Source organism: Scophthalmus maximus, chromosome 5 (assembly GCF_022379125.1).
Source record: "Scophthalmus maximus strain ysfricsl-2021 chromosome 5, ASM2237912v1, whole genome shotgun sequence".
Classification (NCBI taxonomy): Eukaryota; Metazoa; Chordata; class Actinopteri; order Pleuronectiformes; family Scophthalmidae; genus Scophthalmus; species Scophthalmus maximus.
In genome coordinates this window covers 17,935,113-17,959,982 of record NC_061519.1, presented here as the reverse complement: position 1 = coordinate 17,959,982, position 24,870 = coordinate 17,935,113, and the positions used below count along the sequence as shown (strand labels likewise).

The 24,870-nt window shown below is 44.1% G+C and overlaps 1 protein-coding gene across 5 annotated transcripts in view; it reads left to right on the top strand.

Moving 5' to 3' along the window:
* Window positions 1-24,870, top strand: part of LOC118310752 (zinc finger protein 521) — an 88,576-nt gene that overhangs the window by 27,163 nt on the left and 36,543 nt on the right. For 4 of the 5 annotated variants that reach the window (XM_047331965.1, XM_047331964.1, XM_047331962.1 and 1 more), the window contains exons 4-6: window positions 11,803-15,308; window positions 15,469-15,553; window positions 15,922-15,951. In XM_047331965.1, coding sequence (XP_047187921.1) covers window positions 12,159-15,308; window positions 15,469-15,553; window positions 15,922-15,951 — 3,265 coding nt within the window. In that variant the 5' untranslated portion in view covers window positions 11,803-12,158. The remainder of the gene's footprint in view (window positions 1-11,802; window positions 15,309-15,468; window positions 15,554-15,921; window positions 15,952-24,870) is intronic. The other variant, XM_047331963.1, reaches the window with a different exon arrangement.

Below are 24,870 nucleotides of genomic sequence, written 5' to 3'. Positions count from 1 at the left end.
CCTGCTGGTGCAGACAGCTAGACAAATACCCTTGTGTGTTCTCTTTTGTCGGAGATACAGCTTTTTGTTATGTTCTTGCAAATTTGATTTCTCCCTCTGTCTTTCGTTTTCTCTGCCGCCCTCTGTCTCTCTCCCTTTCTGCATTTGTCTTCATCTCCCTCGTCCTCCCTCTCGCTTTCTGTCTTGCTCTTCGATACACACACACACACACACACACACACACACACAAAGTCAAACTCTGTCTCTTGTGGTTGAGTTTATTGTTTGGTCTGTCTCTTCGTTCTCCCCCTCTGTGCTCCCTTTTGTTTTCTGTATGTTTTGTTGTATTGTGCAGAGAGGCTGAGATGCAGATAGAATGCAGACAGTTTGCCCTGGGTGAAGAGTGCGCAAAAGCACCCTCGGTGTCTGTTTAACAAAACACATTCATCTATTTACACATGGCCAAATGTATAAAACTCGTTGAGCACATGGTATGCTGGGTTTTCATCAATGAGATTTAATGCATAATGTTTTGGTGGCAATTTGTTCATACCTCCGTATGGCCTTTTTCTGCTTACTGTATGCCAGGGTGCCCTTTACCTTGGCAATCAGCACCTGTATCTAATGTCCATGGATCATTAATCTAGCCTTGTTCATAACCCACCCACCCAAACAACAACAAAAAAAATCATTCACAATGGAAGAAATGCCGCTATCTCAGTTTCTTTCTGTCTCTCTCTTTCTCCCCTCTGCTGTTGGTAAATAATTCAACCTTTTCCCTGTAACAAGTGCTGGCCTTAATAGGGAGCAGTACCTGTAGTTGGGATAAACAAGGCAGCCGGCCTCACCAGTGAAACAGAGGGATTTGGGCTTCATGAGGGCAGAGGAATAAGTCGTTTCCTTCTGAAAAGGCAGCGTAGACTGGCTGACATTAATTAAACCCTATAGGATAAAGGTTATCTGAGGCCTAGCAAAGCTGAGACTGTGCATACATGTGGGATGTTATGTCTGACGAATTCTAATCAAGACTTCTTATTAAAGCGACATGTGTGGGCCCAGGCATGTGTAATATGTGCGGTATGTTTCCTATTGTTATGCTCCACAATCTGTGTGTCTCAGTGAGCTACTGGTGTAAAGCCCCCCCCCCCCCCCCAAGAAAGGCAATGACCTCTTTGGTCCTCCACCTTCTGTTGCAGTTGCAAACTGAAGGCGGAGGACCAAGAAAACAATCCAAGCAAGCAGTTCTCAAAAATATGAAGAACAATTTAGCTTCCACCTCAGAGGACTTTGTTTTGCCCGCCACGCTCGGTAGTGGGAGGCGTGCCTCCTTCACAGAGATCTTCCCACGGTGCACCTGTGACTTAGTCACCTGACCCGAGCGTCAGCGTGGCGCTTGGGTGCCATGGCTCATGTTTTACAAATTACCCAGGGGGCCATGCACCACCTCTGTGCCCACATTTCCTCTGTGCTGTATGCATAGTGCGTGGGATTATATTCCCCAACGCCAAACTCTTCCCTCAGACACTGAACAGTCGCCGAGATGACAGTCACCTCACTAACCCCAGAACGGCAAGGAAAATACAAATGAGCGAGAGAGAAAGCACCGCGCTGACCCGATGGCTTCCTCTGCTTGTGCTGGATGTACTTGCTAGATACATAAAACAAAAAAACCCACTATGGATCCCGTTACCAGGCGTGTCGGGCTGTACATGTTTTGTGTGTCACCATGACTCGAGCCGTACTCTTAGAACAGCTCTTCCTCTCACTCTCTTCCTGACTCGTCAATTTATTTACATTCCAGATTCCATTAAAGGTCACCCTGTTGGTAATATTCTCTTGATATTTAAAGTAGCTAAGTTAAATAGCCAGTGAAGCATCGACACCGGTTTTATTCCCATCTCATTGTGTGCTGTTTCTGTATTAGTGGTGCAGCAATACTGGCTCTTTCACAGCGATAGCATAATAGTAATGTCTTCTGCTTCCATATACCGATAAAGGCTGATGTCCTCTCGTCTACAACAGTCCAATGGAAAGTAATTAGCTGATATGGATGTTACTGTCAGAGATAACTGATATTGGGGGACTATTACATTCACTCTCCTGAATGATGATCCTTGAAATGGGTTCATCACAGTGAGCTGCACACTCAGATTGACGTGAGATTACCACATGCAGGAAGGAAAATTCCTGAATTTGAGTTGTATATTCCAAAATATGGACACACTCTGACCAAATTGTCACAGTACCCCCAAAGAAAGGGTTACTCTGCTGAAGTCTTTTCTCTCTCTTTCTACTGTAACACTTGACTCGTCTCCAATATCTGATTGATTCACTCGATATTGTTCAGAATTTCAGATGTAAAGTCACACCGAGCATGTATGATTTTCCTCAAGTTTAATTATATTGAAGTGATGATAATTCATTTGGGGGTGTTGGTTGGCAGTCATACTGAGTTCCTCTCCTGAGAGGGACATAAATAGCCTCCCAGGTGGTGGTGTGTAACTAAGTAAATGGTTACTAAGCCAAGGAGTGCTGTGTCTATGTAAATAGGGCAAGAAGAAGTATCCGGTGAGGTGCCGGAGTGAGAGGAGGGTATTCAAGGGTAAGATGAACCTCAATAATCTCTTTTAGGGGATTTTTTTACAGTGACCCTGGAAGTTTTCCGCTGACGACTTCAGCATGAAAACTTTTTGTAAAAAAAAAAAAAAGAAAACGGGAAAAGTTTTAGATTTTTTTTTTCTGGCTGATAAATAGATAAACAGGAATAAATCAATGTGAAGTGGTGGATGAATAAATAAAATGCCCCGTAGTCATTTGTCTGGTCGTATTCAGGCCTCATATTCCAGCCCTGTATTGAAAATGAAGACGAGGTTGAGGGCAGCGAAGGAACTGATTCATCCGGTGAGGTGTTTGCATGTTTGTGTGTGCTGTGCATGTATGTGTGTGTGTGTTTTTTATAATACTTAGCAGTATTAGGATATGATGATGAGCTACTTGGATACCAGCGGAACACAATAGAAGGGGAAACAAAGCGAACCCTCTAAATCTGTCTGCCATTTGTGCTCACATACTGTACACACATGTCATGAGTATTCTGGCACAGTTACTGGGCCAAGGAAGTGCTGGTCTGGGGCCTGGCCCATTCTCCAGAGACAGCCCTCCTGCCTCCTCCCTCTCCACCCCCTTCCTGTGCAGTCTGTGGACACAGTCTGAGGCGACGAGGTTGCACAACAGCTCACAAAACCTCCACTTTACAAACATGATCATAACAAAAACACAGCCTGGCATTAGAAATCTGTTTAAGGAGAAAAAATAATTAGGTGGACTGTGATAATTATGTCGAGGGGGAAAGAGATCAGACGAATTATGGGAAGAACCAGGAAATCTTGCCGTGGCTTTGTTACTTTGCTGTTGGTTCATTTCGACATTGATCCTCCCTCCCATCTGTCATCCTTTCCCCGTGCTTCTTCTTCAACTCTCCATTTCTTTCTCTCTTTCTTTCTCCCCTTCTTGGATTCGAGAGTGGAGGAGCCTTCTGGCTTCAACAGAGAGGGGATGAAGATGTTTATTCATCTGGAGGGTATTAGAGCCATGATTAAGGAGAGGAGGGAGCAGTGAGGCTGATGCGACGTCTGCATTGCTCGTTCGTGGGCCGCCTGTGGGATTCTGGCCAACACACCAGGAAAACAAGAAATGAAGAAGAATGGAAAAAAAAAAAACTCGTAGTGAAATCCGATTCTCTCGGGAAAGGACAGAAGTTTAGATTTTAGCCATCTCGTACTCGCTCTCTCGTTCTCGCTCTCTCGTTCTCGCTCTCTCTCCGTGTCCTCACAGCTAAGCTAATTATTAATGAATGCGGTTTCTGTTGAACCTTGGAGAGGTGTCAGTGCCGCAGTCACTGAGGGTTAGGAAATCTTGACATTTAAGACAGGGATGCATGAAAATACACCGTCTTGCTTGAGTTGACGCTTGTTTTTCTTCCCCTCCCACTCTCCTCTCCGAGATGCATGTTTTCGTCTCCCTCCTGGGCTGTCTGCAGTTGTTTTACCACTGACAAGCTGGGATGGCGTTGAAGAGGTATCAAACAGAGCCACAGTGTATCAATCAGGCGAACTAAAGGTCACGGGTCAAGAGGCAGGGTCAGCTTCGTCTGATGAACGCTAATGCTGAAGCTAACACAGCAGTCTATTGCCTGGGTTGTTTGTCTACTTGCATGAGATTTTTTTTCTCCTTCACATTTTGCAGTGAGAAAAAAGGAAGAAGAAAAGAGGTGTTGAAATAAGACTTTTTATGGGCATTTGGCAGACCGGCTGCTCTTTCTGAAAAAACATTCCCAGTGCATTGAAACTGTTTCTGAAGTTGTCCTTAAAAAGTAAAATAATTCTTATTTGAAGTCTAGCCCGAGTTTTTTGGGGTCACCGTGAGGTGGTTTGATTAAAAAGAATTAGACCCTATTTTCCGAGTGCTGTGCTTGGTTTTAAGTAATGGAGAGCAGCCCCCGAAACCTGCAGAGCAAACCCTATTTTAATGAAACAACCATACAGTAACTCAGCATATTTCTATACACGCAACAATTTGTATTCTTTTCCGAGATGATCACATAAATCACATTTTCCACGAGTAACTGAGAGTAAGGGGGGGAAAATGAAAGAGCATCCAAGTAAACTCTTGCGCAGTCAGGAAATATTAGTAGAGTAGTAGCAGAGTCTACAGCACGGCGCTGCAGCATCTCTCACAGCGGCTGACTGGCCGACTGGCTAGCCGACTGTCCACTGGGTCCTGCGCCTGGCCTGCCGCAGTGTTGAGGGAACAGCACACACACATACACACAGAGGCCCCCCTGCCTATTGAAGCCCAGCCCAGTACTGTCCCGCCTGGCCCAGCTCTCCCTTAGAGCCGGGGCAGTGAGGCAGGCGGTGAAGGGGCATGCTGGGGGACAGATTGTCGTCCTCCTTTCTCCCCCTGGGAGGCTCGCTGTGGCTGCTGGTTGAGCCAAGACCTGGGGAACAGAATACTTCCTGTTTGTGCTGTAGTCCACCTGAAGTGGTCAACTGTCCTTTCCTCTCCACACCACCAGCCGTTCCACAGGAGATGACACCACTGCCACCACCGCTCTCCCGCACACAAACTGCTCCACCTGCATCCTCAACACACCTCTGACCATCCTGCTTTGCAGCACCTACACTGTAGGTCTCGTCTCTGCCAAAGCCTGATAGGAAAAAAGAAGACATATGGATAGATAATATATTGTATAATCTGACTATTTCATTTTTTACTGAATGCCGTGGTGATAGTATCTATTCAATTAATACACATTTATTAATCATTTCAATTAATAAGTGAATATTAAGTGTTGAGTTTCATGGAACATTTCAGGTGACGGCATGCATGCTGTGAAGTGTATTTTCGTTGGAGTGTGAGTCACGTTTGATTATTCTTAACACTTATAATCAAGTAAAATGGAACTGAAAAAATAAAACATTAACATTCACCCTCAACCCCACCCACTGCACTCTGAGTAGAAATCCATTATAAACCCCAAATTCACCTTTGTTGAATAATGGTGTAATTAAATGCTCTGTTTTCTTCCCCTCTCATTAATTTATTTCTTCTCATATAATTCTTTTTTTTTTCAGTAAAAATGAAGCACTGAAAATTCAACTTCTTGTTAACTCTGGCTCTGACACTCGCCCTGCCATGACATAGCATTTGATTCTATCACAGAGTAATATACGAGACAATCTCCCTACAAATGTATTAAATGTCAACTTTCATTATAAACCCTTTTATGTTTATTATTTAAACATTGAAATATATATATATTTCATAACATCTTTACCGGCCCGTTCAACCCTGTCTGGCACTTGTGTTACAGTATGTGTAAAAGTGTGTTGCTGACCTTTGTGAACCCCGTGTGATTGCATGCAGTTGTTGGGAAGGATGAGAAACGTGTAACCCGGCATTAAGTCATCTGTGGCGTGCTTTCAGATTCCAAACACTGCGGTTATGGATTTGTTACGTGATGCTGATTTTTCACAGGCAACATAATGAGGCAGAATCAGCACACGGCACAAAGCGTCCTCCTTCTTACGTAGGCCTGACATTATTTTAAGAAATATCATTGATTGATTCTCATCATTTAGTATTGATTACAGCTTGTCCATGTTGGTGGAAAGACATCAGAGTAGCAGGGACACATGTCCGCGTACTCATAAGTAATGGAATTCCACTTTTCATTGTGTCTCACTACTATGGAGAGAAAAAGCCTAGTAAAGGATGACTGGCCGCCCTACTTTCTCCTCCTCCAGCCCTCCATTTGTCTAACTTTCCTGGGACACCACTGGGACACTGTGATTTCTGGGACAGTGACCAAGTGCTCCTGTCTAAGCTGGGGGACGTGGGTAATGTGGACAAAGTAGTTGACAGTTTGCAGCTTCCCCATGGTTGAGAGACAGAGCCATGAGGGCCAGAATAATGGACACAGAGTCAGGACAGCGCTTGATGTCCCGGCTCTTTGTGTCAGGCCCTGTGTGAGAAAAAAATCCCCATTGACCGCAGTTTGGCGGTGTGTGCCTTTCGCCTCCGAGTGTGTATGTGTGCAGACGTGTTACTCAATGATGAAACCCCAGGAAGTGAATCCTCATTTCATCTGCTGTTTTTCCGCCTCGTCCAAGTAAAAAGACCACATCCTAGTTCGCTGCTCCTCCAGGCGTCTCACTCGGCCCCTCCCTCTCATACTGTAGCATAGTGAATTTGATTGATCTGTTGCGAGGGGGGAGAGGGACCTGACATTTCTCAGTGATGTGTAAAAAATATTGTGTTTGCTAAGAAAAAAAAGAAGGAAAAGACAGAGACGAGCGGCAAACGCACACAAATAGACGACACTATACTTGAGACAGAGAATGCAACGATAAAAGAGCCGCTTTTAAAAATACTTGTGCTCATTTGTGTGTGCATGTGTTCATCAGCTGGATGTTGCCATGTCTAGCCACCTGGCACTTTTCTTGACACTACTGGGAATTATCAGTGTTTGATTTTGACTGGATTTGATGTCTTGAAACGAGGATGTAGCAGGACTACTGTGAGTAAAGCCCAGCACTAGGCCTTTTCCAATAGCTCTGTGTCCTCTGAGCTGTCGGACCTGAAACTGACTGAATGATTCGTCTGACTGAAATTAGCCCTTGAAATTCGACATCCTCCCTCCTCTCTCTCTCTCTCTCTCTCTCTCCCTCTCTCTCTCTCTCTCTCTCTCAGTTAAGGAGATTGGAGTCTGTGCTAATGTAAAAATTTCTCTCACCACCTCCTCCATTAGATCTTAAGTGGTTGTGTCACAAACAGGGCCGTACACGATAGTGTGTTGTTCAGACACACATCGCTATTTGGGCATCAGAACAGGAAAAGCGTTCAGATGACACATGCATTGTCTCACGGGAAAGACTCACTACTTTTCCCAGTAACTGCAAAAAGATCCCCTCTCTGAATATGAAGTGGGGTCATGGTGTTACATCAGACAAGTTGTCAGCTTTTTGTTTATTCAATGAATCCCTAATCCCCAATGTGCCACAAATACACTCACACAAACACATCTCTTATGACAACCACTATGTGCAGATCTCTGGTACAACACATTGGAAGACAAGGTTTGGAGGCAGGACGCACGGGCATGCTTTGCTTCGCTAGAATGGCTTTTGAACAAAGTCTAGCTCACCATAGAAGTGGCAGATGAGTGATAGCAAAAGCACTTTTCTGATGAGATAAGGTCCTGGACATGGATAAGAGTTTGGCTTCCTAAATAGAAGAGATGTACGATGCTGTCAGGCAGTGATAAGCCATATTGAACTGCTTCCAGGACCTCAGACACAGTGCATGAGTTATTCCCAAACCATGGCTCCCTGAAAGGTTTCAGGAGGTTGTATAACTGGAAAAAAAATGAAAATGAAAGAAAAACAATAGAAACGCAAACGCCTGTTAAACTAGCTTTATTTAAATGTAATCTTGAAGGAACGCGTAATCTTTGGCCCTTTTCAAAATTGTGGTTCACAATAACGAAAAGGCCAGTTCAGTCTAAGGATGGTCGTCATTAATTTCACCTAAATGAAATAAAACCATCCCTGAACCTCTTCAGCATCTGTGGCTTTGCATTGAAAAACTACAATGCATTTTTTATTTTTACATGTTTTATGGTGAATAGAAATCGCTGGGGTGCTGACGGTTGTTAAAACGACACTTTGAAAGAACACAGGTGTGTCTGGGTTTGAGAGTAACAGAATACCTGGCTTTTATGGTATTCTGCCAAAACAAAATTTTTGTTTTAACTGTTTTCCTCACAGTACTTACACCACCAAATGTTAAACTGGACATTTTAGCCTTAGTCGCCCAACACTTTGAACTTGAGAAATGTATTTTTTTTTTGTTAGGCATTAAGACTTATGAAGTTCCTTCTGATTTTCTGTTCACCTCACACTATGACAAAGTGGTCTCTGTCTAATAAAGAATTTAATTTTAGTAATACTTTTCACATTTTGATTTTCTTTGGGCATTTAAAAAATACTGGCCACCATATGTATTATGTAGTCCAAAGGGAAACAGTGTCACCAGAAAATTAATGACTTGCTCTCTTAAAAATATATTTATATATCTTTGTAAATACATTAATTGCATGAATCAAAAAAAATCCTCAGGGATTTTGAAAGCTGTGTGTAGCTGTGTGCAGAAACTTACCTATTCCCAGCATAAAGGATCCTATTTGAACAGAGATGTTTTACTCTGGGAAAGGATTGCTATAAATGAACATGGAGGAAGTGGTGCACAAAGAGTAGTTCAGACTGGCTTAGAGGAAACTGAGACCTGCGTGTGAAGGGGGAATTTTTTTGCAGTTACTTTTTCAGTACAAGAAAAAAGAAACACTAATTATATAGAGCTGTTGGAAATGTCTTTATTAACCTTACATAAATGCATTCCTTGAACGTGACAGGCTAAGAGTGTTTTTTTTTAAGGTTTTCGTGCGCTGTAACCTTGGGTTGAATTTATGTCTTACTAGTAAATATGACACATTTTATGCCATCCCCTATAGCAGCACTCCAAATGAGGTTGTTTTGTTCCATATAGGAGACATTTAAAAGAGATGGAAGGGGGTAGGGACAGAACTCCCAGAGAGGGACAGGCCTTAAGATGGAGGTCTTCCTCCCAGGACGTGACAGGCTGTTGGCTGGAGGATGCTCAGGAAGGCCTTGGCAGACCAACAAAGACAGCCCTTCAGCTGCAGGGTGTAGTTTTTCAGGCCCCAGCATCCCCTTTGGCAGCAGCACAGAGAGCGCTGGCGTGCACAGGCCCCCGGCCCGAGAGACGGGGAAGTAAGGCCCGTTCTTTTATTTACTCAGGCTGCTGCTGAGGCCTGGGCATTTCTTGTCTGGGTGAAGAAGGAAAAAAAACAAGTCTCTCTCTCACTTTCCTCTTGTGGTCTCCTGAGTAAGATTGCTCTTTCATCGACAGTTATTCACACACTTGTTTTCGGACATTGCACATTGACTGTGTGTGTAACTGTACCTGAAATATTTCAACCCAGAATGACAGACTTGAGCTTTTTACATAATTATTTATGTATTTGATAGTCTTCACAGGAAGACCAAGGGCATAATGGCCATGTGTTTTACAGAAGCAGCAACTGTGGCTTCAACACACATACAACATATTGAAGTCAGACTTGTACGATGTGTTCTTGTCTGCAAGTCATGTGCAAGTTAATGTCATATCAATAAGATTATTACAGTGTTCCATAAATATTAGGACTTTTTTTTTATCATACAGCAGCTCCTCTAATATTTCACAAACCTAATATTAACATAACTGTTTGCCCATGTAGACATCTCTTCTGCTAGTTGAGAAATGTTTGCGACTCCCACATGTCCCCCACAGATACAACTTTATGCATGTGTGGTGTTGGAGTGAAGGCACTAAATAAATAATATACATCAAGTAAGAAACAACACAAAACACAAAACATGGAATGAGGTTGTTCTGACAGCTTAGTAGTGTCTCAAGGCAAAGACATCCTCATTTAAGACTGCAGAATTTCATTTAGCCTTGTATAGCGGCCCATTTATTTGTTTGTTTTGTACGATTGTCTCAAAGCCAATATGTATGACTGTAAGGCATTGGCTGGGGTCATTCTTCTTGCACTGTGTTATTCTCCTATACCCTGGGAGGCAGTATGAGAGAGGGCAAATCCGCCCCCTCTGTGGAGGAGAGCATAGCACTGAGTCACCCATCCTCCCTCAAACCGGAGAGAGAGAGAGAGATAGAGAGAGAAAACACTAAGACATGTATGAGAGATAAAGCAAGTAAATCAGGCAAGGTTTGCTCCTTGAGTAAGATGTGTGTGCAGAGTGGGCGCCTTGCCAGGGGTGGGAGGTTTCCGGGAGGGCCGCGGTGTGGAGGTGGGCTCTCAATGTGCCGCTTTCAGCAGTTTGGAGGGGCAAGGGAATGGCCTCCGACCCCATCTGTTTCCTGAAGATAGGCCCTGATGGGGGTAAGTGCTCAGAGAGGGCATGATATCCTGACAAAGGGCAGATCTCCCAGCAAAAACAACAGAAAGAGAGAGAGAGACTTAGATTTGTCAGCTGAAGGAGAGCACAGAGGTTGGATCCTGGAAAGAGCTCATGCTTTTCCTTCGTCCCTCTCATAAATCTTTGCAGTTTCCTCTTGTTTTTCTCATTCCAAGTTTTGGCCTTTTGACACAGTTTTTTTCTCTGAAGGGGTTGGGATTACGTTGTTTTATTTAGGTAAGGAAGTCCACAGCACTTAGAATTCGGCAGCGGGAAGAAGTGGTCTGTAACCTTTTGAACTTGTGGAAAGTGGTGTTCTGTCTTTTCCATTCATATCAAGGTACAGTGAACCAATGGAATGTCGGCAACAAAGTGCCTTGAATAGGGACACATTAAAGTTATTGTAAAACGAATGGACTGTTTGGGGTTATGCTCTATTGTCAGTTGACTGGTGTTCCCTGGTCATTCTCTGCACCTGCTTGTCCTTGAGTGAGACTGTTAGCCACTTGGTCGTCTTCCCCTATCCGTTTCCCCTACCCACCCAATACCCACACTCACAAACACACATCAACACATGGCACATTCATCAACATAACAGTTGCCTCACGGCTTACACGACTTGGAACAAAGCACATTGACAAATATGATAATAATGCATATTAAATAATGTGATATCTATTGACTGATGTTCTGAAAGCCCCATCTTTCACAAAATCATCTATTCTGCAATGGATGGTTCCTAAAGGCAATGCATAGCTGGGGCCTAAATCTTCTCTTCTGCTATTTCCCTTGTCTTAAGGTCATTTCAAGGACTCTTGTTTTTTCAAAAATATTTTCTTCATTGTTCAAGAATAATAGAAAAGTTCTAATTTACCTCATGCCAGGCTTGCATTCTAAAGTACAGCCATTGTCTTGTGTCGGCTTTAAATGTCAGAGAGATTGTGTTTTGAGTCACAGTGGGCTAAGCCATTACATGGCCACATACAAGGTTAATTGTAGTAAAAGTATTCCCACTGATTCTCTCCTCCTATTATACTTAAAATTGCATATTTAAATGTAACTTTTCAGATATTGTTTCCACTTAAGAAAAAATGGACTAAGTTGCAGAGAATTCTAAATTCATACACCACAAACCTATAATTACTATGACAAATAACACCACAGTGGTCCACCTTTTCTATTTCAAAGAGTAAGACAACTGAGTTGCAAATATAGTCTTACAAAACACATATCTTACACCCTCTCTTCTCCTCTCTCTTTTTTCCTCTTCCTTCTCCAGACGGTGCTGATCTTGAGGATGACCCATCATGTTCTTGGCCTGCATCATCTCCCTCTAGTAAGGATCAGACTTCTCCAGGACACTGCGAGGACTATGATTTTGGCGAGGATGAAGGGGGCCCTGGCCTGCCATACCCATGCCAGTTCTGTGACAAGTCCTTCAGCCGCTTAAGTTTCCTCAAGCGCCACGAACAGAGTCACGGTGATAAACTCCCTTTCAGCTGTACCTTTTGCAGCCGACTGTTTAAGCACAAGCGCAGCCGGGATCGACACGTGAAGCTCCACACCGGCGATAAGAAGTACCACTGTGGAGAGTGTGACTCAGCCTTCTCCCGCAGTGATCACCTCAAAATCCACATGAAAACTCACGCCTCCAACAAACCCCACAAGTGCCCTGTGTGCCGCCGAGGCTTCCTTTCCTCCAGCTCACTTCATGGCCACATGCAAGTACATGAAAGGGGCAAAGACGGCAGCAGTTCAAGCCTTTCTAGAGGTGATGAATGGAAGCTGAAGGAAACACGCAAATGCAGTCGTTGTGAGGAGGGCTTTGATGTCCCAGAAGAGCTCCAACGGCACATCGCCGAATGCCACCCGGAGTGCTCGCCATCAGAGGACGGTGGCTTGGGTGCCACCCTGCAGTGCATCTACTGCCATGAACCCTTCAGTGATGAGGGCACCTTGCTGACCCACATTGACCAAGCCCACAGCCGAGACAGGAAGGGCCACGCCTGTGCTATCTGCTCTGAGCACTTTCTGTCTGTTGAGGACCTTTATGCTCACATGGACATACACCAGCTCCCTGAATCAAGTAATCATAGCAACAGCCCTTCCTTGCTAACTGTAGGATACACTTCTGTTTCAAGCACCACTCCTGACTCAAACCTCTCTGTGGACAGCTCCACAATGGTGGAGACAGCGCCACCTGTGCCCAAGACAAGGGGCAGGAGAAAGAGGGCTGCTCAAAACACATCAGACATGGGAGGACGTTCCTCCAAACAGCCTAAAGTCTCCTACAGTTGCATCTACTGCAACAAGCAAGTATTCTCCAGTTTGGCTGTGCTACAAATTCACCTGCGAACCATGCATCTGGACAAGCCAGAGCAGGCTCATACTTGCCAATTTTGTTTGGAAGTCCTGCCTTCTTTACTAAATCTAAATGAACATCTTAAGCAGGTCCACAATGCAGAGGACCATGCTGCTCTGTTAGTAAGCTTGCCTGATGCCCTCCTTCAGTGCAACTTCTGCCCTGAGGTGTTGAGTGACCTTAACGGACTCCAGGAACACATCCGCTGCTCCCATGGCTTTCCAAGTCCTGTGGCCAAAGAAAGCAATGCCTTCTTCTGCCCCCAATGCTTCATGGGGTTCTTGACAGAGACTACCTTGGAGGAGCATGTTCGTCAGACTCACTGTGATGGGGGAAGCCTGCGTTTTGACTCCCCCCTGGCTGTAACTCCCAAGGAGCCTATAGTAGAAGTGTATTCTTGTTCATACTGTACCAATTCCCCCATATTCAACAGTGTTCTAAAGCTTAACAAGCACATCAAGGAGAATCACAAGAACATTCCACTGGCACTGAACTATATCAACAATGGAAAGAAATCCCTGCGCACTCTTAGCCCATCCTCTCCAATATCTCTGGAACCTACCATAATGAAACAAGGCAGCTCAGCCTCACGTACTTCTAGTGAGTTCATATGTAACCAGTGTGGAGCCAAGTATACCAGCTTAGACCTTTTCCAAACTCACCTAAAGACTCACCTGGATGGCCTGCAGCCTCAATTGACCTGCCCACAGTGCAACAAAGAGTTCCCAAACCAAGAGTCCCTGCTAAAACATGTGACAATTCACTTCACTATTACCTCCACTTATTACATCTGTGAGAGCTGTGACAAGCAATTCACTTCAGTGGATGACCTGCAGAAGCACCTACTTGACATGCATACCTTTGTGTTCTTTCGTTGCACCCTGTGCCAAGAGGTGTTTGACTCAAAGGTGTCTACCCAGCTTCACTTGGCTGTGAAGCACAGCAATGAAAAGAAGGTGTATCGATGCACCTCCTGCAACTGGGACTTCAGACATGAGACTGACCTACAGCTACATGTAAAACACAGCCATTTGGAAAACCAGGGCCGTGCCCATCGCTGCATTTTTTGCGGGGAATCCTTTGGCACTGAGGTGGAGCTGCAGTGCCACATCACCACCCATAGCAAGAAGTTTAACTGTCGCTTCTGCAGCAAGGCCTTCCATGCTATTGTTCTTTTGGAGAAGCATTTGAGGGAGAAACACTGTGTGTTTGAGGGAAAGGCACAGAACTGTGGTGCTAATGGCTCTACTGTAAGTGGAGGGAATGGCCAGCCTAAAGAGGATGCTGAGCTACAAGGTCTCCTAACTAACAGCCATGGCCCAGGGACAGCAGTAGGATCTGTGGTGGAGTCCCATAACAGCCATGATGGAAGTGAGGAAGAGGTGGAATCAGCAGATCCCATGTATGGGTGTGACATCTGTGGGGCATCATACACCATGGAGTCACTCCTCACTAACCACCAATTGAGAGACCACAATATTCGCCCTGGTGAGAGTGCCATGGTAAAAAGGAAAGCTGAAATGATCAAGGGCAACCATAAGTGCAATGTCTGCTCCCGCACCTTCTTCTCTGAGGCTGGGCTGAGGGAACATATGCAGACCCACCTTGGGCCTGTCAAACACTACATGTGTCCCATCTGTGGGGAGCGCTTCCCTTCCTTACTCACCCTGACTGAGCACAAGGTCACCCATAGCAAGAGTCTGGACACAGGAAGCTGCCGCATTTGTAAGATGCCACTACAATGTGAGGAGGACTTCCTGGAGCATTGCCAGATGCACCCTGACCTGCGGAACTCCCTGACAGGTTTCCGCTGTGTGGTCTGCATGCAGACAGTCACCTCCACATTGGAGCTCAAGATCCATGGTACATTTCACATGCAAAAAACTGGCACCATGTCTGCCAACCAACCCATGGGCCGCAGCAATGCCATCATTCACAACCAACAGCAACACCACACCCAGAAACTTTTCAAGTGTGCCTCTTGTCTGAAAGATTTCCGGTTCAAACAAGACCTTGTGAAGCTTGACATCAATGGCCTGCCTTATGGACTCTGTGCATCTTGTGTGGCAGCAGCTGGTTCTAAAAGCTCCAGCCCAACAGTGAATGGAGGAAGGCAACAACAGCAAGGTAGAGCCACTACTCCAGCACCAGCTACAGGGGCATGGGTCCAGGGGGAGAGTCTCAGCCCTGGGGATGGAAAAGGCAAAGCCGTTTCTTCATCATCTTCATCCTCTTCCACATCCTCATCCTCTGCTGCCAAGACAAGATGCTCCAGCTGTAATGTGAAGTTTGAGTCAGAAGCAGAGTTGCAAAACCATGTTCAGACAGTTCATCGAGAACAGGCAGGGGATAGCAACAGCGGGCAGCTCAAGACCCCCCAGGTGTCCCCAATGCCTAGAGCCAGTCCCTCACAAACTGAAGAGGTATTGTTAATAAGTGTTGTATTAAATAAGATTGAATTCCTCAAAAGATCATGCTGACATTCTCAAATTGTTAAATTGGTGACACAAAAGTTTTTTTTAATTTGTAATATTATCTCTTATTGAAAGTTGATAATCCCTTCCCTCTCTGTTTTATTTACAGAAGAAGACATACCAGTGCATCAAATGTCAGATGGTGTTCTACAGTGAATGGGACATCCAAGTTCATGTGGCCAACCACATGCTGGGTAGGAGATAATTCTTTTTGTTTCATTCATTATGGTCTTTGTTCGATCCTGCAACAAAGTCATAAAAGTCAATCAGTGCCTCTGTAGTATATTTGTAAATGTGTTTTTCTACATTTCCCAAAGTATTTCTACTATGCAGCATAAATTTAATCAATGGGGCTTTATGTGTGTGATTTAAATGTTAGACCAAAAGATTTTCTGTGACCATCATCGATGTAATAAAAAATTCATTAAGGAAAATTCACCCTAAATTCACCACAACTATTTGATCATTCTAAATAAATTTCAGATCTAGTCTTTTTTATACTTTTTAAAAGATTTGAATCACATGATATATGTAATAAAATATTTGACCCTGTCTCATTCAGGCTTACTTTCTGGATCACATCACCAAATAGGTGGAATTATTTTAATATTTTGACCATCAACTTCATCCCCATTGTTGTGAATTTATAAACCCAACATCTTCATTTCCCCTTGCATGTGAATGGTACTGTATAAAATAGTACGTGTGCATGCTTGTGGAGCACAATCTCTCCACTTCAAACCACTCTGTCATGAAAGTAGTTTGAAGTAGTGGAAACATACTGTACAGATTATTTAAATATTTAAATACCAAAACAGACTATATTCAAACTGGTTAAATTAGAAATATTATACCAAAGGTTACATCGCAGACGTAGTTTTTTTCTCTTTTCTTTTTTTTTGCTTGTTTATTGTGCCTTTTCACTTAAGTGCTCTGTTCAGATAACTGAGATCTGAATACAACATTTGGTGTCATGCTTTCAGCATTTAATGACATCAAATCAACTGAAAAAATGAAATGGATGTTTGATTTTATTAATTGTGTTTCACAAAATTATTATAAAAAATTCTTTTCACAAGATTCCTAAACACAGAGTGCAGGTGAAACACTAACCTCCACATTTTCAAAATGTCTTTACTTTTGGTTTTCATTTGTATGCAGGAGGAATAATTTGTAGAGAACAGACAATTGGAAAACAGGTTTTCTTGCCTGCAGTAAGTAGGCGTCTGAATTCCAGTCTCACGTTCCTTTATTCATTCATTTATTCAGCTCGTTTGGTGGCTCTTTCATTACACTGCATTATCTGTTGTCTTCAGTGGGAGAGAGACTCATTGATCTGGAACCAAACCGCCTCTCTGTTTGGGACACGCTTCTAGGCGCAGGTGAATTTAAACACGGTGGGCAATTCTATCAGGACCGGTAGGCAATTCTATCAGGGACCCACTGTTTGTGCATAAACAATCAGAAGCATGTGATTTGTGATTTTGATGCTGCCGTGTATTTGCAAAGGAGAGAGACGAGATGAGAGTGTGTAGGTGTGTATTTTGTATTCATCTTTGCGATCTGCTCACCCACTATTCTACTGGGGGTGCCTAATACAGTACCATGCCAGCATTAGTCCTTTCTCTCACGAAGCCAGGCACGGAGCACACTGGGAGGGTAGAAAACAGACCCCCCTACTGGTTATTTTATGTCTTTCAGTGGCACAAGCGCACAGTTCCCCAATAATAGTGGAATTCAGACAGCTTAAGATAACAGGAGGATAGGTGATTGGGTTATTGTCTGATGTTTTACTTCTCTGATATGCCATTGCTTTGTATTCAACATAATCGTGGTTTTCATCAGACTCCTCAAAAGGGTTTGTGTTAGATGCAATTGTTGATCTGTAAAATATGGAGAAAACAAAACTTGCCGTAATGAAAATGTAGTCGAAAGATGAGCTTGTCAAGACATGACTGCATTTGGTAAAACAAACAAGCAAAAATGGAACTGGAAATAGAATAAAAGAAAATACATATGAGCCGAAAAGAAAACACATGTAAGGGGTAAGTTGTGTCACGACATTAATGTTGATTTAATCGTTTTATATGGCTTCTGAAAAATCCTGCTTTAATGTAGAATGGGGCTAAATTCAACCCGGCGGTAATCCCTGCAAAGCCAATTTGGGCCAAAAACACCCCCCAAAAAATTTTACTCATTTGGAAAAGCTCTAAATACCTTCTCTACTGAAAAAAGGGACACTTTCTCCTTTTAATGGCCATCTGCACAGGAGAGGGGAAACAGGGGGCTGGGGTCATCTCCGCTCAGCTGTCAGCGTTATTAGCGTAGGTAATGGAGCAGACGCTGGATTCATAGGGGTGTTGTTTTCATCCATGCCCCGCTCCATGGTGTCAGTTCACACTGATAACTCTATATATAGTGGTGTGCCATGACATAACCATAGTGCTAAGTGTATGGAACAACAAAACCCGAGCCTGTCTCACCCAGACAAGTCCATATTAGCTGCCTTTGTAATACAATAGTCTCCCCAAACTGCAGTGCACTCAGCCTCCACCCTCACCTCCTCCCATTGGGCCCAGGTGCTGGTGGCTGCCTTCTTCTGTATGACTGCCAGCACATTTTGATGCATGGATATTACACTCAGATGATGGCGTCCTGGTTCAGACATAAAGCGCAGCACTGGTGCCCAGCTACTCGACATTTACTACGATAATGGAGGTAAATGAAAGGGAAGGAGGTGGCCATGGATGCAGGAGGGTGTGTTGCAGGCCAGCCCCAGCCAAGCCTGTGAACGGCCCCACGTGTCTTAAGATGGAGGCCGCAGCCTGCTAGGGCCCAGATGGATCAGTACACATTTGCTGTACAGCTGGTCGCTCTGTTTGGGGACCTGGTGCGATACTCCTATGGAGAAAAAAATGATATCGCCACCATCCAAGGAGCAATTTAATAGCAGGCCAGAAGACAGCTGGCCGCTCTTTAGTTTAGAGTTTTTTGGCATGGCACACTTACAGAATTGAGGGTGTCCGATTTTTCTCCAGAGGCACACAGATTTATACAGCTTTCAGCTGCTGCAGCGACTATCAAACCTTTTACTGCTATTTTTCTTTGAGATTAGAAAACAAATCTGGCCATCAGTTTGTTTTGCCATCTTGATCAGCAGTTATTGCCTCGGAAAAAAAATAAATAATCAAAATCTCAGTGCTTTCACAAAGTTGCCTGTTGTTTTGAGAGGATCTCTGAAGGTCTTTCATTGACACAAAAGCCTGTTTGGTTTTATCAGCGTGCTATCGTGCCACCCCATTGCTTCACTTTGACCCCACTGTAAACTATGACATTTGGAGCCTCATGGGGGGGCATGTTTGGCCTATTTATCGCACTGTTTCAAATGTCCCTGTGTGGATTTTCAGCGCCCTGACATGTTTTGAAACATGGGCTCTGTCTTAAAGGTTTTAAAAGGTGAAAAGGGTTTTTGCTTTTCCATTATATTTGCTTTCAGTCCAATCCTCATCTCACCCCTGTCCATTCCAAGCAGCTGCTGCCAAGGTGGCAGTGCTCAGAAGGACAATTGTAAACAAGCAAACCAAACCTCATCCCAGAAAAGTGCTTTTGGGGTCACCTCTATGGATTTTTTTGGGATGGTGACAACACTGAGCTCAAAGCCAAGTCAGGGAGGAGCCTTCTCTCTCACAGAGAGGTGCCGGTGGCCTGGTCGGTCCAGGCAGAGGGGGGGCACTGGAGGGGTGGAAAGGTTCGGGGGCGGAGAGGGAAAGGCACATTTGCTGTACAGCTGGCCGCTCTGTGTGAAGCAGGCACTGTGGGCCGTTACAGAGCTGGAGAGGAGCGCGAGTGAGAGGCCTTTAGCTCTCCCCTAGTTTATCCTCCTCCTCTCTGCCCCCCCTCCTCTGACCACTATCTCTCCATTTTCCTCTGTCTCGCGCCCACATTTTCATAAGAATTTGACTCCAAAAGACATATATTGTTGGCTGTTTGTTGGGGCAAAAAACAGGAGACACACTGTAGCACTATGAAGCTGGAAGCCTTATTTCGTTTCATGCTAAGGGCCGCAAATTATCCTTGACACATATCCTCTTGTCTTGGGCCCCAAGAGCAACTTGGCCAGTGTATGTTGATTACATGGTCTCCATCACTGTCTCTGCCCTGGCGGCAGCACATTCACTACTCCATTAAGCATTTTTTTCCCCCGATGCACAAACAGAATATGGCATTTTCATTCTTTGTTTCTTTTCCTATAATCCTCCTTGATTAGGTATGTCTGATGGTGTTCCCTCCGTTTCTGGGACTCATTCATAGAGCACATACACATGTAATCTGCTAACAAACATGGCCAAACACCCCTCATTTGATTCCTGGGGGGCTGGATCAGAGTCAGAACTCGATAGACAACACGGCACAGGAACAGGATCAATCTTATGAAATAAATAAGAGAACAGGCTTGGACGAGCCAGTGGAAACAAAGGAAACCATGCGTGCCATATACTGAGTGTGATATCTGCCTGCTTTTATTAATTGGTGATTAATAACACCTTTCTGTTCGTTAGCGCAGTCACCTCCCGTGCAGCCAAGTGTGTTGCTGCTAATATGCAATTATGCGCACCTTACTGCTCGTTACATTATACCTCTCCCTGACTAATGTGGCCTCCATGAGGAGAATAGAAAACGGAGTGAGCTGCAAGACAAGAGCTATCAATAAGACTCTTGCATTTGCTGTGTTACTTACGTGTCTGGATCCTATAAATTCCTCAATGTAACCAGGAGACTGCATTAAAAGTTTTACAGCATTGCAGAGACTGTTTTGCTCTTCCTGGTGTTTTTGTTGTAAAGCAGGGGTAATTGACATCACCATGGGGATGCTCTGTTGCTAGGCCAGACAAGCTCGGTCTGATGTGGTCCTTATCTATTGATTTTCCTGACATTTCCCCACACCTCACAGACTAGGCCAACATGTGAGAAAATATCTGATGCTCTCAGTTCATACAGCCTGTTTGTACAAACTCCGAGTGAGCACTTGCTGCCCCTTACTGCATTGCAATGGGTAGGTTGGTGTCACCATGGTGATTTGGGGCAAATTCCTTTCAGTGAATGGTTGAAATGTGCTCATTCATTGAGTTCATCACTGAAAAAGCATACATTATAAAGTAAATGAAATAATTTGTATAAATCACACAATTGTCTTTGAATTTAAAGACATTGTGTAGAAAAGTATCCACCGGTGTACTTTTCAAATCCTCCTGTGCAAGTCTAGTTGGGAACTTGGTCGACCTGAGTAAAGGTAGGCTCTTCCTGTGCTTGTGGCTATGTTTTATTGATATACATGAGGGATGTCTCCTTTAGAGTGTTAATGCCAACCCTTGTTCTGAAGTGAAGCCCATAAATACTGGATGATCAGAATTAACCTCTGCATTACTCCACCTCCCCATGGTCTCTGAGATGTCACCAAGGCCGTAGGTGCATGCGCACCCCTGGTCCGATGGGGTTGCTTAGCAGTCTGACTGGAGGGGGGCTTATGGGAGAAGTGCAAACAGACAGTCCTGCCTTAGTAAAGGTCAGAGCTGCAACCTACACCTCTCAAATCCCAGCCCGGCCCTGATGGGACCAGGGTTCCAAGCGTGCCTAGAGATGTTTGTGGTAAGAGAGAATTACAGTGAGAGTGAAGTGGTGCGCTACTGCTGGACTGCGTCGCTTTTAGAGGTTGTCAGCACAAATAGTAGTGTGACAGATCTGATCTGACTTTGTGTAGTGGCTCTTACTTGGTGTGTTTTTGGAATGACGGGCCCCCTGGGACACCAGTCGCTATCATGCGCTACTGAATAGGAAAGAGTTTCTATGCTTCATAAGTGTAGCGCGGTTTGAGTTAGAACCTAAGCAGACTCCAACTACCACAAAAAGTTTTAGCTCTCTTCGCGGAACACTACAGTGGTTTTCCAAAGTACCGTGTAACGAATGACTATCCTCATCGAACTTTGGCTGTGGCAGACAGGGGAGGAGAGGGGAGGGGGATAGGGTCCTGAAAGGCCCCCCAGCGTCAAAGCCTTAATAATCATGTGAGCAGCGCTGGACTTCATTACCCTCCTGTTCGACAGGCCGAGTGCCAGCCTGGATTGCTGGCTGGCTGTGGCAAGGTCAACGGCGGAGGAAAAACCAGTTACTGTGTTACTCTGGAGCGGAATGGAGAGGGGCGGCCATCTGTCAGCTCAGGCCTGCCATACCCGCAGAGCAAATGGACACGGGCGGCCAGAGGAGAGGCCACAGACACCCATAGAGCTAAACCCAGTGAGCATAACACTGAGGCATGGACACGGATGCAGCCAAAGAGATGGGCCTTGGTACCACTAAAACACATATATACACACACACATACCGGAAAGGATAAGGCAATCTCAAAGAAATTTGGCAGGAGGTTGTGTCTGTTTATGCATGTTTTGTTTTTAGTGTCAGTGCGCTATTGGACCCCTACTGTTTTAAGTCCAGATGGCAAACCATTTGATAAAAAGTTGATAAAAGTTTTGCTAGGCTTGCCAACAGTAAATGTTTTAATCATAGTGTTTTTTTTTACGAAGACAAACTCCTTATTTATTCAATTTGAACTGTGCCTTCAGACCACATTTTCAGCTCAGGCATCTGGTGGAAGCAACATGTTTTCGTCCAGAGAACAATATGAACAACGCCGCCGCCATTTGCGGCACACTCAGGTGTCGCGCTCTTTCATATCCTGCTCTAGTTTCAGTGGTTCACCTTGCTGGCTGTTTGTCTGCGCCTGAGTCACACCAACCCTCTCTGTGAGGACCTTTACGATGCCCTCCGGACAAAATGGAAGAACCCTGTGGAATGTTCCAAAGCTCTCTAATAGGTTTCAGGTGCTGTGGGCCGCTGGCCAGCCCCCCACCATCACCCCACTCTGTGTGTCTTGTGTGGTAGGACTCCCTGCTCAACAGTCAAAGCACCGCCATTTCTCCTCTAAAAGAGAGAGGGCAGACCTATGAAATGGAAACTCGTCGTTATACTGTAAAAAAATATATATATTTGTCGGTGTTGTTATTTACTTTTTCGTTTTCGGGTTTACACATTTGACTAACATTTGTCTAATTGGTGATTTAGTCGGACGAGTTTCTCTCATACATTTGGTTGAAGTTCAGACTGAAGTGCAGTTTCTGCATCTCCGCCATCGCACAACTCAGCACAGACAGAGTTCCTCCTTGTTTTTCCTCCTCTGCCGAGAGAACCAACCCCCTGGCTGGAGCGTCAACATGCTCCGGAAAACAGGGAGATGGGCCTGGGCGATTCCCCCTCACATTAATGGAAATCACACAGGAACTCCCTGGATGAAAGCCTTATTAGTTATTAAAGTTTAATGTTGATATCAGTGCTTATATGTTTACTGGAGTGCACGGTACTGCTGATGTGGAATTGTCAGAGAGGTGCAGATTTAGTAAGGAATTAGTGTACACCCAGGATTTAATTAAGGGGATCTATTTCCATCTTGTTAGAAAGAGATAATGTGAGTACTGCATGCATCACAGGTTACCATATTAAATGTTGCTTCCTGTAACAGCATTACATCCACTACAGTAGAGCTTTTAGATTATAGAATGGAAATTACATGTTACTATACTTAGCTATAAGAATAAAAAGAATTGCAATTAATTTGGGTACAGACGATCTCAGAGGACAATATGCTTTTCATTTCAAAACCATGTTTCTTCAGATTTCTCTCTTTACATATGAAAACACATTAGTAAAAACACAAGTGACCGTCATTAGAGGTAAAATGGTCACACTTACACTCCTTTCATATGTCTTGTTCCATTTCCAGCATGACGGCGGAGTGTGAACAATGAAGCGACATGGCCTCTTTGTCTCTTCATTTGTCCCACCACTGCCTAGAGACGTAAACCTTAAGCCACTCTCTCTCTGATTAATCTTTAAAATTTATAATTACTAATTAAGTTAGTAAGAGACTTTTAATGTAGTCCTCCTTCGATGGGGAGCAGAGAGGACAACAGATCATTAGCTTCAATAATGAACGTGGATGAGACAGATAATGGCCTGTGATAGGTGAATACTGACAGTTATATTAAATGAGGCGAGTATATGGGAAATGCGGCTCGCAAGTAGCACTTCACAGTTTCAAAGGCACAGGAAGACAAAGTGGTGACGTACTCCACTGACTCAAGAAAGGCCTTAAAGCATCAGGAAATAGTCTGTACTAATTAAAATATAATTCTGTGATAAAGACGCATCTGTATTAACATACAGTATGTCTGTAGTATGTATTATACATTGTATATCTGCAGCAGTAACTGTGTCATCCTCCGTTTCAAGTGCAGATTTTTTATTTATTCATTCACTCTGGATTCATTGAGTTTTTGTCTCCCTGATGTCTTATCTCTTATTCGTGTTTCTCATTATCACATTATTACATTAGTGTCTGCATTATCCTGGTGGCTGTAAGTTTCTGCCCATTAAAGGAGTCATTTCATCTTCCCGTAACCTAACGACAATGTTACTCTGGCACATTCCATGAGCCTTCCCACTTTGGGGAAGGTGCTTATGCCATAATGATTATTATCATTAAGAAGATATTAATGTGCTTAGTGTTTGCGACCCAGCTGCTCATCATGGCCTGAGTTCCCTGCCTGGGAGGAAAGAGAGCCGCTGCCAGAACGGACAGTGCGCGTAGGCCACCGCCCACCTGTCCAGAGGTTTCAGGGTCGGTGGAGGTCAACACCTACCTACCTCCCTTTCCTCTGCTGAGCTGGAGGAGGAATGGCTCGCAACATGAAATTGGAGGAGATGAATGTGGGGTGAAGTTAAAAAGCGATACTGAAGGAAATCAAGTGATTATAAGAATCTTCCCCTAATGTTAGAATACTTGATAGTAATTGTAGATATGTTGCAGCGGGGCGAAGGGATGTATGTTTTCCCTGCTGAGATTAATGCCACGTAATTCCTCATTTTAGTAGTATTTTTTTAATTAATTTTTTTTGGTGCTTTAAATTAGAATTTTTACAAATAAGTTGTTTAGTTTCTTAAATTGTGTGAAATTTTATATTTTTATATGCAAAAAAACCATATTTTCTAACTGTCATAGCAGAGGGACGGCTGCAGGACATGGTGTGATGACTCCTGTTTTGAAGCATCATATGTACACAGATTAGCCGGCGTGGGGCTGAAGGCAGCCTGGCTCAGCATCCTCCAGTCTCTCAGTTTCAAATTGCTGCTTCATTAGGGCTTGGAAAAGAAACCCATGGTTGCATTTAATCAAAATCGGTATGGCAGACCCACATAATCAATCACAATCCTTATCCAATATGCTACATTCTGTAACTACCAAGCTGGCTTGGAGAAAAGTCAATTATGGCGCCTCTCTCTCTGCTCCTCTGCCGGTTTTGCTGCAATATTATACCGTTTCTGCAGTTGTTTTCATTATGAAAACATGGAGTGTGTGCATCTCGTACTTTCTCCTAATCGTGCAGCTATTCCCTATTTTTCC